This window comes from Colius striatus, chromosome 16 (genome assembly GCF_028858725.1).
Source record: "Colius striatus isolate bColStr4 chromosome 16, bColStr4.1.hap1, whole genome shotgun sequence".
Lineage (NCBI taxonomy): Eukaryota > Metazoa > Chordata > Aves > Coliiformes > Coliidae > Colius > Colius striatus.
Window position 1 is genome coordinate 17,766,019 of NC_084774.1, and position 9,957 is coordinate 17,775,975.

The 9,957-nt window shown below is 61.2% G+C and overlaps 1 protein-coding gene across 1 annotated transcript; it reads left to right on the forward strand.

The window, feature by feature from the left end:
- The first annotated feature begins 4,404 nt into the window (after window positions 1–4,404).
- Window positions 4,405–9,554, forward strand: LOC133626906 (UPF0598 protein C8orf82 homolog). Its single transcript, XM_062008891.1, has 3 exons — window positions 4,405–4,412; window positions 7,190–7,236; window positions 9,049–9,554. Exons 1-3 carry the CDS (start codon window positions 4,405–4,407, stop codon window positions 9,552–9,554), a joined length of 561 nt encoding a protein of 186 aa, XP_061864875.1.
- Window positions 9,555–9,957: the final 403 nt, after the last annotated feature.

Sequence of the window (9,957 nt, forward strand, 5' to 3'; positions counted from 1 at the left end):
GTGCCATCCCATCCCAACCCTGGGGTCCCATCCAGTCCCATCCCATCCCACCCCTGGTGTCCGATCCCATCCCTAGGGACCCATCCCACCCCTGGGGTCCCATCCATCCCACCCCTGGGGTCCAATCCAGTCCCATCCCACCCCTGGGGTCCCATCCCATCCCACCCCTGGGGACTCATCCCACCCCTGGGGTCGCATCCAATCCCAACCCTGGGGTCCCATCCCATCCCACCATTGGGGTCCCATAGCACCCCTGAAGTCCCATCCCACCCCTGGGGTCCCATCCCATCCCACCCCTGGAGTCCCATCCCACCCCACCCCTGGATACTCATCCCACCCCTGGGGTCCCATCCCATCCCACCCCTGGGGTCCCATCCCACCCCTGGGGTCCCATCCTACCTCACCCCTGGGGACTCATCCCACCCCTGGGGTCCCATCCCATCCTACCCCTGGGTCCAATCCAGTCCCATCCCATCCCACCCCTGGGGTCCCATCCCACCCCACCCCTTGGGACCCATCCCAACCCTAGGGTCCCATCCCAACCCATCCCATCCCACCCCTTCGGTCCCATCCTATCCCAACCCTGAGGTTCCATCCAGTCCCATCCCATCCCACCCCTGGGGTCCCATCCCATCCCACCCCTGGGGTCCCATCCCACCCCTGGGGTCCCATCCCACCCCTAACTTCCCATCCCTGGGGTCCAATCCCAACCTCCGGGTCCCATCCCACCCCTGGCTCCCACCCCTGGGGTCCCGTCCCAGTCTCATCCCACCCCTGGAGTCCCATCGCAGTCCTATCCCATCCCACATCTGAGGTCCCACCCCTGGGGTCCCATCACATCCCAACCCTTGGGTCCAATCAAGTCCCATCCCATCCCATTCGATCCCAACCCTGGGGTCCCATCCCATTCCATCCCATCCCACCCTGGGGTCCCATCCCACCCCTGGGGTCCCATCCAGTCCCATCCCAATCCTGGGGTCCCATCCCATCCCTGAACTCCCATCCTTGGGGTCCCATCCCAACCTCAGGGTCCCATCCCAGTGTCATCCCACCCCTGGAGTCCCATCCCAGTCCTATCCCATCCCACCTCTGAGGTCCCACCCCTGGGGTCCCATCCCAACCCTGGGGTCCCATCCAGTCCTATCCCATCCCATCCCACCCCTGGGGTGCCATCCAGTCCCATCCCACCCCTGGGGTCCCATCCCACCCCTAACTTCCCATCCCTGGGGTCCAATCCCAACCTCCGGGTCCCATCCCACCCCTGGCTCCCACCCCTGGGGTCCCGTCCCAGTCTCATCCCACCCCTGGAGTCCCATCGCAGTCCTATCCCATCCCACATCTGAGGTCCCACCCCTGGGGTCCCATCACATCCCAACCCTTGGGTCCAATCAAGTCCCATCCCATCCCATTCGATCCCAACCCTGGGGTCCCATCCCATTCCATCCCATCCCACCCTGGGGTCCCATCCCACCCCTGGGGTCCCATCCAGTCCCATCCCAATCCTGGGGTCCCATCCCATCCCTGAACTCCCATCCTTGGGGTCCCATCCCAACCTCAGGGTCCCATCCCAGTGTCATCCCACCCCTGGAGTCCCATCCCAGTCCTATCCCATCCCACCTCTGAGGTCCCACCCCTGGGGTCCCATCCCAACCCTGGGGTCCCATCCAGTCCTATCCCATCCCATCCCACCCCTGGGGTGCCATCCAGTCCCATCCCAACCCTGGGGTCCCATCCCACCCGTGAAGTCCCATCCCTGGGGTCCCATCCCAACCTCAGGGTCCCATCCCAGTGCTATCCCACCCCTGGAGTCCCATCGTAGTCCTATCCCATCCCACCCCTGAGGTCCCACCCCTGGGGTCCCATCTCATCCCACCCCTGGGGTCCCATCCAGTCCCATCTCATCCCATTCCATCCCATCCCACCCCTGGGGTCGCATCCAATCCCAACCCTGGGGTCCCATCCCATCCCACCATTGGGGTCCCATAGCACCCCTGAAGTCCCATCCCACCCCTGGAGTCCCATCCCATCCCACCCCTGGGGTCCCGTCCCACTCCTGGGGTCCCGTCCCAGCCCTTGGTGCCGCAGGGTACCGGTGGGGCTGCCGGAGTTGATGATGCACAGCACCCGTGGGCAGCAGTGCCGGCGGCCCTCGGCCAGCGCCCGCCGCAGCTCACTCAGCGCCAGTGCCCAGCAGCGTTCGTCGTCCAGGTAGTAGCCGAGCTGCACGGCCCCCAGCTCGGCGATGGTGGCCGAGTACAGCGGGTACTGCAGGATGGGCATCAGCACCCGCGTGCGAGAGGGCGCCGAGCCCGTCACCAGCAGCTTCAGGATTGTCTGAGGGCACAGGCATGGCATGATGGAGGGCGACGGGGGGCTGCGGACACGATGGGGGGGGACACGGGGATGGTGAGGGGAGAAGGGGATGGTGCGGGGAGAATGGGATGGTGAGAGGACACAATGGTGAGGGCACAGAGACGGTGAGGGGACACGGTGTGGGCACAGGGATGGTGTGGGGAACAGTGTGGGCATAGGGATGGTGAGGGGAGACGGGGATGGTGAGGGGACATGGGGCTGGTGAGGGGAGAAGGGGCTGGTGATGGGATACGGGGGTGGTGACGGGAGAAGGGGCTGGTGAGGGGACATGGGGATGGTGAGGGGGCACGCGACAGTGAGGGGAGAAGGGAACGGTGAGGGGAGAATGGGACGGTGAGGGGACACGGGAGTGGTGAGGGGAGACGGGAGTGGTGAGGGGAGAAGGGGTTTCTGAGGGGATATGGGGGGGGGTGAGGGAACATGGGGATGGTGAGGGGGCACGGCGACGGTGAGGGGACACAGGGGTGGTGGGGGGACAAGGGGGTGGTGAGGGGAGAAGGGGCTGGTGAGGGGATACGGGGGGGGTGAGGGGACATGGCGACGGTGAGGGGACACGGGGGGGTGAGGGGACACGGGGGGGTGAGGGGATAAGGGGTTGGTGATAGGAGAAGGGGGTGGTGAGGTGACATTGGGATGGTGAGGGGAGAAAGGGGTGGTGAGGGGAAACAGGGCTGGTGAGGGGACACAGGGGTTGTGAGGGGAGAAAGGGGTGCTGAGGGGACACGAGGTGTGTGAGGGGACACGGGGGTGGTGAGGGGAGAAGGGGATGGTCAGGGGTCACGGGGCTGGTGAGGGGACACGGGGGGTTGAGGGGACACGGCAGGGGTGAGGGGACATGGGGATGTTGAGGGGACACGGGGATGGTGAGGGGACACCAGGATGGTGAGGGGAGAAGGGGATGGTGATGGGAGAAGGGGAAGGTGAGAAGACACGGGGAGGGTGAGGAGATACGGGGGTTGTGAGGAGAGAAGGGGGTGGTGATGGGAGAAGAGGTTTCTGAGGGGACACGGGGGCGGTGAGGGGACACGGGGGTGGTGAGGGGAGAAGGCGATGGTGAGGGGACACGGGGACAGTGAGTGGACACGGGGGTTGTTAGGGGACACGGGGGTGGTGAGGGGAGAAGAGGTTTCTGAGAGGACACGGGGGGGGGTGAAGGGATACAGGGGCGGTGAGGGGACATGGGGGTGGTGAGGGGAGAGGGAGTTGCTGAGGGGACATGGGGCTGGTGAGGGGACACGGGGGGGTGAGGGGAGAAGGAGTTGCTGAGGGGACATGGGGCTGGTGAGGGGACACGGGGGGGGTGATTGGATAGGGGGGTGGTGAGGGGAGAAGGGGGTGGTGAGGGGACACGGGGGGGGTGAGGGGACACGGGGGTGGTGACGAGAGAAGGGGGTGGTGATGGGACACGGGGAGGGTGAGGGGAGAAGGGGGTGGTGATGGGAGAAGGGGTTTCTGAGGGGATACATGGGGGGGTCAGGGGACACGGGGGCGGTGAGTGGACATGGGGGAGGTGAGGGGACACGGGTGTGGTGATGGGACACGGGGACGGTGAGGGGACACGGGGGGGGTGAGGGGACACGTGGGTGGTGAGGGGAAAAGGCGATGGTGAGGGGACCAGGAGGTGGTGAGGGGACATGGGAGGGGTGAGTGGACACGGGGATGGTGAGGGGAGGAGGGGATGGTGAGGGGAGAAAGGGATGGTAAGGGGACACGGGGGTGGTGAGGGGACACGGGGATGTTGAGGGGAGAATGGGATTGTGAGGGGACACGGGGGTGGTGAGGGTAGAAGGGGATGGTGAGGCGACACCGGTATGGTGAGAGGATAAGGGGATGGTGAGGGGAGAACGGGATGGTTAGGGGACACGGGGGTGGTGAGGGGAGAAGGGGATATTGAGGGGACATGGGGCTGGTGAGGGGACGGGGGGGGGGGTGAGGGGAGAAGAGGATGGTGAGGGGAGAAGTGGATGGTGTGGGGACACGGGGATGGTGAGAGGAGAAGAATAATGCTTTTCCCAAGTGCCTTCGGGTGACATGGGACGGTGAGGGTGGGGGGCACCCACAGGGGAGGGGGCACCCCAGGAGCACCCATGGGTGGGGAGGGGGTGGGGTGGGACAGGACACCCATCAGAGTCCAGAGATGTATAAAGAGAGTTATTAATTAGAAGCCCCTAATTATCAATCCAGATGCTGATTTCTCCTCGGGGTTGGGGGGGCCATGGAGGGGAAGGGGGGGGGTCCCCAAAGTGGAGGGTCTTCAAGGTGGGTGTCACAAGGAAGGGGGTCCCCAAAGTGGTGGGTGTCCCCAGGGGAGGGGTCCCCAAAGTGGGAGTTCTTAAGGTGGGAAGGGTCCCCAAAGTTGAGGGGGATGTCTCCAAGGTGGAAGGGGGGGGGGGGGGGTCACTGAATGGGAGGGTGTCCTTAAGGTGAGGGGTCCCCAAAGTGAAGGGAGGCGTCCCCAAAGTGGGAGTCCTTGAGGTGGGGGGGGTCCCCAAGGTGGGTGTCACTAAGGTGGGGGTGTCCCCAAAGTAGGGAGGGAGGGTCCCCAGGGTGAGAGGGGATCCCCAAGATGGGTGTCCCCAGGGGGAGGGGAGGTCCTCAAGGTGGGTCACCGAGGTGGGGGGGTCCCCAAGGCGCAGGGTGTCCCCAGGGTGAGGGGGGGTCCCCAAGGCGCAGGGGGTCCCCGAGGTGGATGTCACAGGGTGAGGGGGGTCCCGGGGTGGGGGGACCCCCAGCGCTACCTCCCAGCTCTGCTCACTGCCAGGCGTGGGGGGGAGGGGGCACAGGGGGAGAGTGGGGGGTGACACCGGTGTGTGGGGGGGTCCCCCAGGGCCGGGAGGGGTCCCCACTTCCTCTGTTCCCATTTAACCCTTCACCCCCTCAGCTTTTGTATTTCCCCTCTCTCTTTTTCCCCCTTTTTTTCCGTTTCAGCCTTTTATTTATTATGAAGCCGACTCCGAGCATCTCCCCGAGCCCCCCCACCCCCGCGGCTGTGGGACCCTCCCCGCGCGTGGGCCGGGGGCGTGGGGGGGGGGGATCCAGATTGGGGGGAGGGGTCCAGAGGCACCACCCCCCCGCCCCTCCCCCCACGGCGTGTGAATAAAAAGCGTCTGGCTGGTGCTGCTCGTTCCCTCTGGAGCCCGTCAGTGGGGGGCTACGGGGGGCTATATGGGCTATGGGGGGCTATATGGGCTATAAGGGGGCTATGAGGGGCTGTAGGGGCTATGCTGAGGCTATGGGGGGCTACCAAGATACTATGGAGGCTATGAGGAGGCTATGGGGGGCTATGAAGGGTCTATGGGGGGCTATGAGGGGGATATGAGGAGGCTATGGGGGGCTATATGGGCTATAAGGAGGCTATGGGGGGCTATAGGGGCTATGAAGGGGTTATAGGGGATATGAAGGGGCTATATGGGCTATGGGGGGCTATATGGGCTATAGGGGCTATGAGGATGCTATGGGGGCTATGGGAGCTATGAGGGGTTTATAGGGGCTATGAAGAGACTATGGGGGGCTATGAGGGGGCTATAGGGGCTATGAGGATGCTATGGGGGCTATAGGGGCTATGGGGGGCTATGAAGGGGCTATAGGGACTATGAGAAGGCTGTGGGGGGCTATGAAGGGGCTATAGGGACTATGAGAAGGCTATGGGGGGCTATGAAGGGGCTATAGGGACTATGAGAAGGCTATGGGGGGCTATGAGGAGGCTATAGGGGCTATGAGAAGGCTATGGGGGGATATATATGGTGTCTATAGGCTTCGGGGATGCCTATAGGGATATATGTGGGTGCCTACAGAGTTATGGGGGTGTCTGTATGGTCATGTGTGTGTCTATAGGGATACGTGTGTGTGTGTCAGTAGGGTTATGGGGGTGTCTATAGGGATATATGTGGGTGCCTATATGGTTATGGGGGATGCCTATAGGGATCTATGGGGGTGTCTATAGGGTTAAGGGGGTGTCTGTAAGGTTACGGGGGTGTCTCTAGGGGTACGTAGGAGTGTCAGTAGGGTTATGGGGGTGTCTGTAGGGATATATGTGGGTGTCTATAGGGTTAAGGGGGTGTCTGTATGAGTGTCAGTAGGGTTATGGGATGTCTCTAGGGATATATGTGGGTGTCTATAGGGTTAAAGGGGTGTCTGTAAGGATCCGAGAGGATCCCCAATGGATCCTGGGCAGAACCCCCCAAAAAAAAGACCTCAACGGACCCAGGACAGAGGCTGGATGGATGCCGGATGGATCCCAACCGGATCCCAGCACAGAACCCAAACAGATCCTGGACAGTCTCCCCCAAAAAGACCTAAATGGACCCAGAGCAGAGGCTGGATGGATCCCAAATGGATCCCAGGCAACCTCCCCCTCCCCAAAAGGCTCTGAATAGACCCAGGATACAGCCTGGATGGATCCCAGCCCAGAGACAAAACAGATCCTGGACAACCCCCCCCCAAAAAGACCCTAAATGGACCCAGGACACAACCTGGATGGATCCCAGCCCAGAGACAAAACAGATCCTGCACAACCCCCGCCCCCCAAAAGACCCTAAATGGACCCAGGGCAGAGCCTGGATGGATCCCAGACAAACCCCCCCCTCCCCAAAAGGCTCTAAATGGACCCAGGACACAACCTGGATGGATCCCAGCCCAGAGACAAAACGGATCCTGGACAAAACCCCCATGAAAAGACTGTAAATGGACCCAGGGCAGAGCCTGGATGGCCCCTGGATGGATCCCAGATGGCCCCTGGATGGATCCCAGCCAGATCCCATTTGGCCCTTGCACCTGCTTTGGGATTTTGAGGCTTTTCCCCTTTTTTTCTGCAGCTTTTCCTGGATGACACCAAAGTGAAGAACTTCATCACTTGCTTCAAAGGTACTGGGATCCCCCCAAAAGCCCCCCAAATCCTCCCCCTCAAAAATGACGCCTCAAAATGCCCCCAAAAACCAAAATCCTCCCAAAATTATCCCCCAGATCCTCTCTGACCCCTTCCAAAGACCCAAATCCCACCCTAAAACCCCCACAAATAAGCCTCCCAAATCCCCCCAAAAAACCAAACCCCAACTCCCCCCGACCTCAAAAGCCCCCAAATCCCAACAATCCCCCTCAAATCCCCCCAGAGCATCCCAAAACCTCCCAAATCCCCCCCAAAAAGCCTCCAAATTCTCTCCAACCCCCCCAAAAATGTCAAAATCCACCCAAACCCCCCAAAATATCCCCCCAAACAATCCCCAAAGTCTCCAAATCCCCTCAAATCACCCCAAAAAACACAAAAGCCCCCCAGAAACCCCCAAATCCTCTCCAGCCCCCCCAAAATAAATCCCCCGAAAATCCCCAAAGCCCCCAAATCCCCCCCAAAAAACCCCAAATCCCCTCCAACTCTCTCCAAAAGCAATCAAAATCCCCCCAACCCCCCCAAATCTCCTCAGAACCCCTCCAAAAAACCAAATCACCCCAAAATCCCTCCTCCCCATCACCATTCAGTAGCGTTTTAGCCTTAATTAGGGTCTTTAATTAGAGACTCATCTTTATTTGGGGTCTCATCTGTATTGGGGGGGGCTGTGGGGTGGGGAGAAGATACTCTCATCCCCTTCATGGCCTTCGTAGGTGCCAAAACATCCTCCTCTCAACCTAATTTGCATATTAATCACCACCTTAATTAACCACTTCCTGCCCTTAATTGCTCCCAGGCACTTGGTAACACTGATCCCTACTCCCCCTCCCCCCACCCCCCCAACCTCCCTCAGCCCCTTCAAATCGCTTTCCCATTAAGGAACACCCCCCTTTCTCCGGTGTTAATTAGGGGAGGGTTAATTAACGAGGGTGTGAGATTAATTAACGTTGCCTTCCTCACTCACCTGGAGCTGAACCCTGGCAGCCTCTATGGGAGGGTTCATTATGGAGAATTGGGGGTTAGTTAGGAGGGTTGGGGTTAATTAGGAGGGTGGAAGTTAATTAGGAGGTTTAGGGGTTGATTAGTGGGGTTACTTAGGGTCCATCCTGGCAGGTATCACCTTCCTCTTCCTCACTCCCTTAGCAGTGGTTGTTCTGAGCAGGTTTAATCATGAGAGGACTGAGGGTTGGAGGTTAATTAGGAGGGTTGGGGTTAATTAAGAGCACTGGGGGTTAATTGTGGGAAGGGGTTATCCCAGCAGACATTGCCTTTCTCATCTTCTTCTTCCTCACCCTCCCTTAGAATCGCAGTGGTTGTTTTGAGGGGGTTAACCATGGGGGGACTGGGGGTTAGTTAGGGGCGTTGGAGGTTAATTAGGGGGATTGGAGGTTAATTAGGAGCACAGGGAGTTAATTCAGGGAAGGGGTTAATGATGGTTTATCCCAGCAGACGTTGCCTTCCTCCTCCTCATCTTCTTCCTCACCCTCCCTTAGAACCGCAGTTGTTCCAAGTGGGTTAATCATGGGGACACTGGGGGTTAGTTAGGGGGGCTGGAGGTTAATTAGGAGGGTTGGAGGTTAATTAGGAGCACACGGAGTTAATTGTGGGAAGGGGTTAATGATGGTTTATCCCAGCAGACGTTGCCTTCCTCCTCCTCTTCTTCCTCACCCTCCCTTCGCAGCCCCGCAGCGGCCGTTCCCAGCGGGCTAACCACGAGCGGCGATGCGGCTTAATTAAAAGGGGGGGCTGTTAATTAAGGAGAGGCGCGGGTTAATGAGGGTCCATCCCGGCAGACGTGACCTTCCTCACGTTCTTCTTCACGCGGCTGGAGCGGAACCGCAGCGGCCGCTACGAGCGCGAATTCCCGTTCGTGTCCCGCTGCGGCGCGGAGCGCAACCTCCTGCGCTGCGAGCACAGACCCATCGTCTTCACCCGCCTCCTGCCCCCGGACGCCTCCTCCTCAGCCTCCTCCTGCTCCCGCCGCGCCGTGCTGTCGTTCTGCGGCGGCGGGGAGCGGCTGGCCGTGCCGTTCCGGCCCGAGGCGCTGGTGATGCTGCCGGAGAACGGGCGCTTGTACCACCCGGCGCCGGGCCGGGCGGGGGGCGCGGGGCCGGTGCGCTCGGCGCTGGCTCTGGAGTGGGGGTCCCGCTTGGAGTACGAGCAGGGGCCGGAGCAGCCCCCGACTCACTTTTGGTGGGAGGGGAAGAGGTATCGGCTCACGGGGGAGCTGGTGCAGCTGCTGCGGGGAGGGGAAGGGGCGGGGGAGGCGGAGAGCGGCGGAGCCGCGGGGCGGGGGTGAGGCTTGGAGGGGGTGGGAAGGGGCATTGCATGGCCCCGGGCGAGGAGGAGGAGGAGGAGGCAGAGCTGGTGCTCAGCCACACCGTGTGGCTGATGCTGTGGTGAGGTGAGCGTTGCTGGTGCCAGGGATGTGGGTGTTGTGTGTGGGTCCCCCACTGTGATATTAAAGGTCTTTGGCAATTGAAATGAGCCTAGAGGTGATGGGTGCCACTGCAGCAGTGTGGGTGCAGCTGTGGAGAGGTTGGTGCTGCTATGGTGAGGTTGGTGCAGCTGTGGTGGGTGACACACGGTGCTACTGCCACAGTGGGGGTGTCCCCATGGGTGCTGCCACGCTGACAGTGTTGCTGCCACACTGTGGGTGCCACTGTGGTGATGTTGGCTGGTGTGTAGAGGGAAGGGAGGTT

What these genes read in the sequence shown, in the direction of transcription:
- LOC133626906 (XM_062008891.1), top strand. An exon ending in CTTCATCACTTGCTTCAAAG is followed by an intron (nt 7,237 to 9,048) that starts GTACTGGGATCC and finishes CCATCCCGGCAG; the next exon opens with ACGTGACCTTCCTCACGTTC.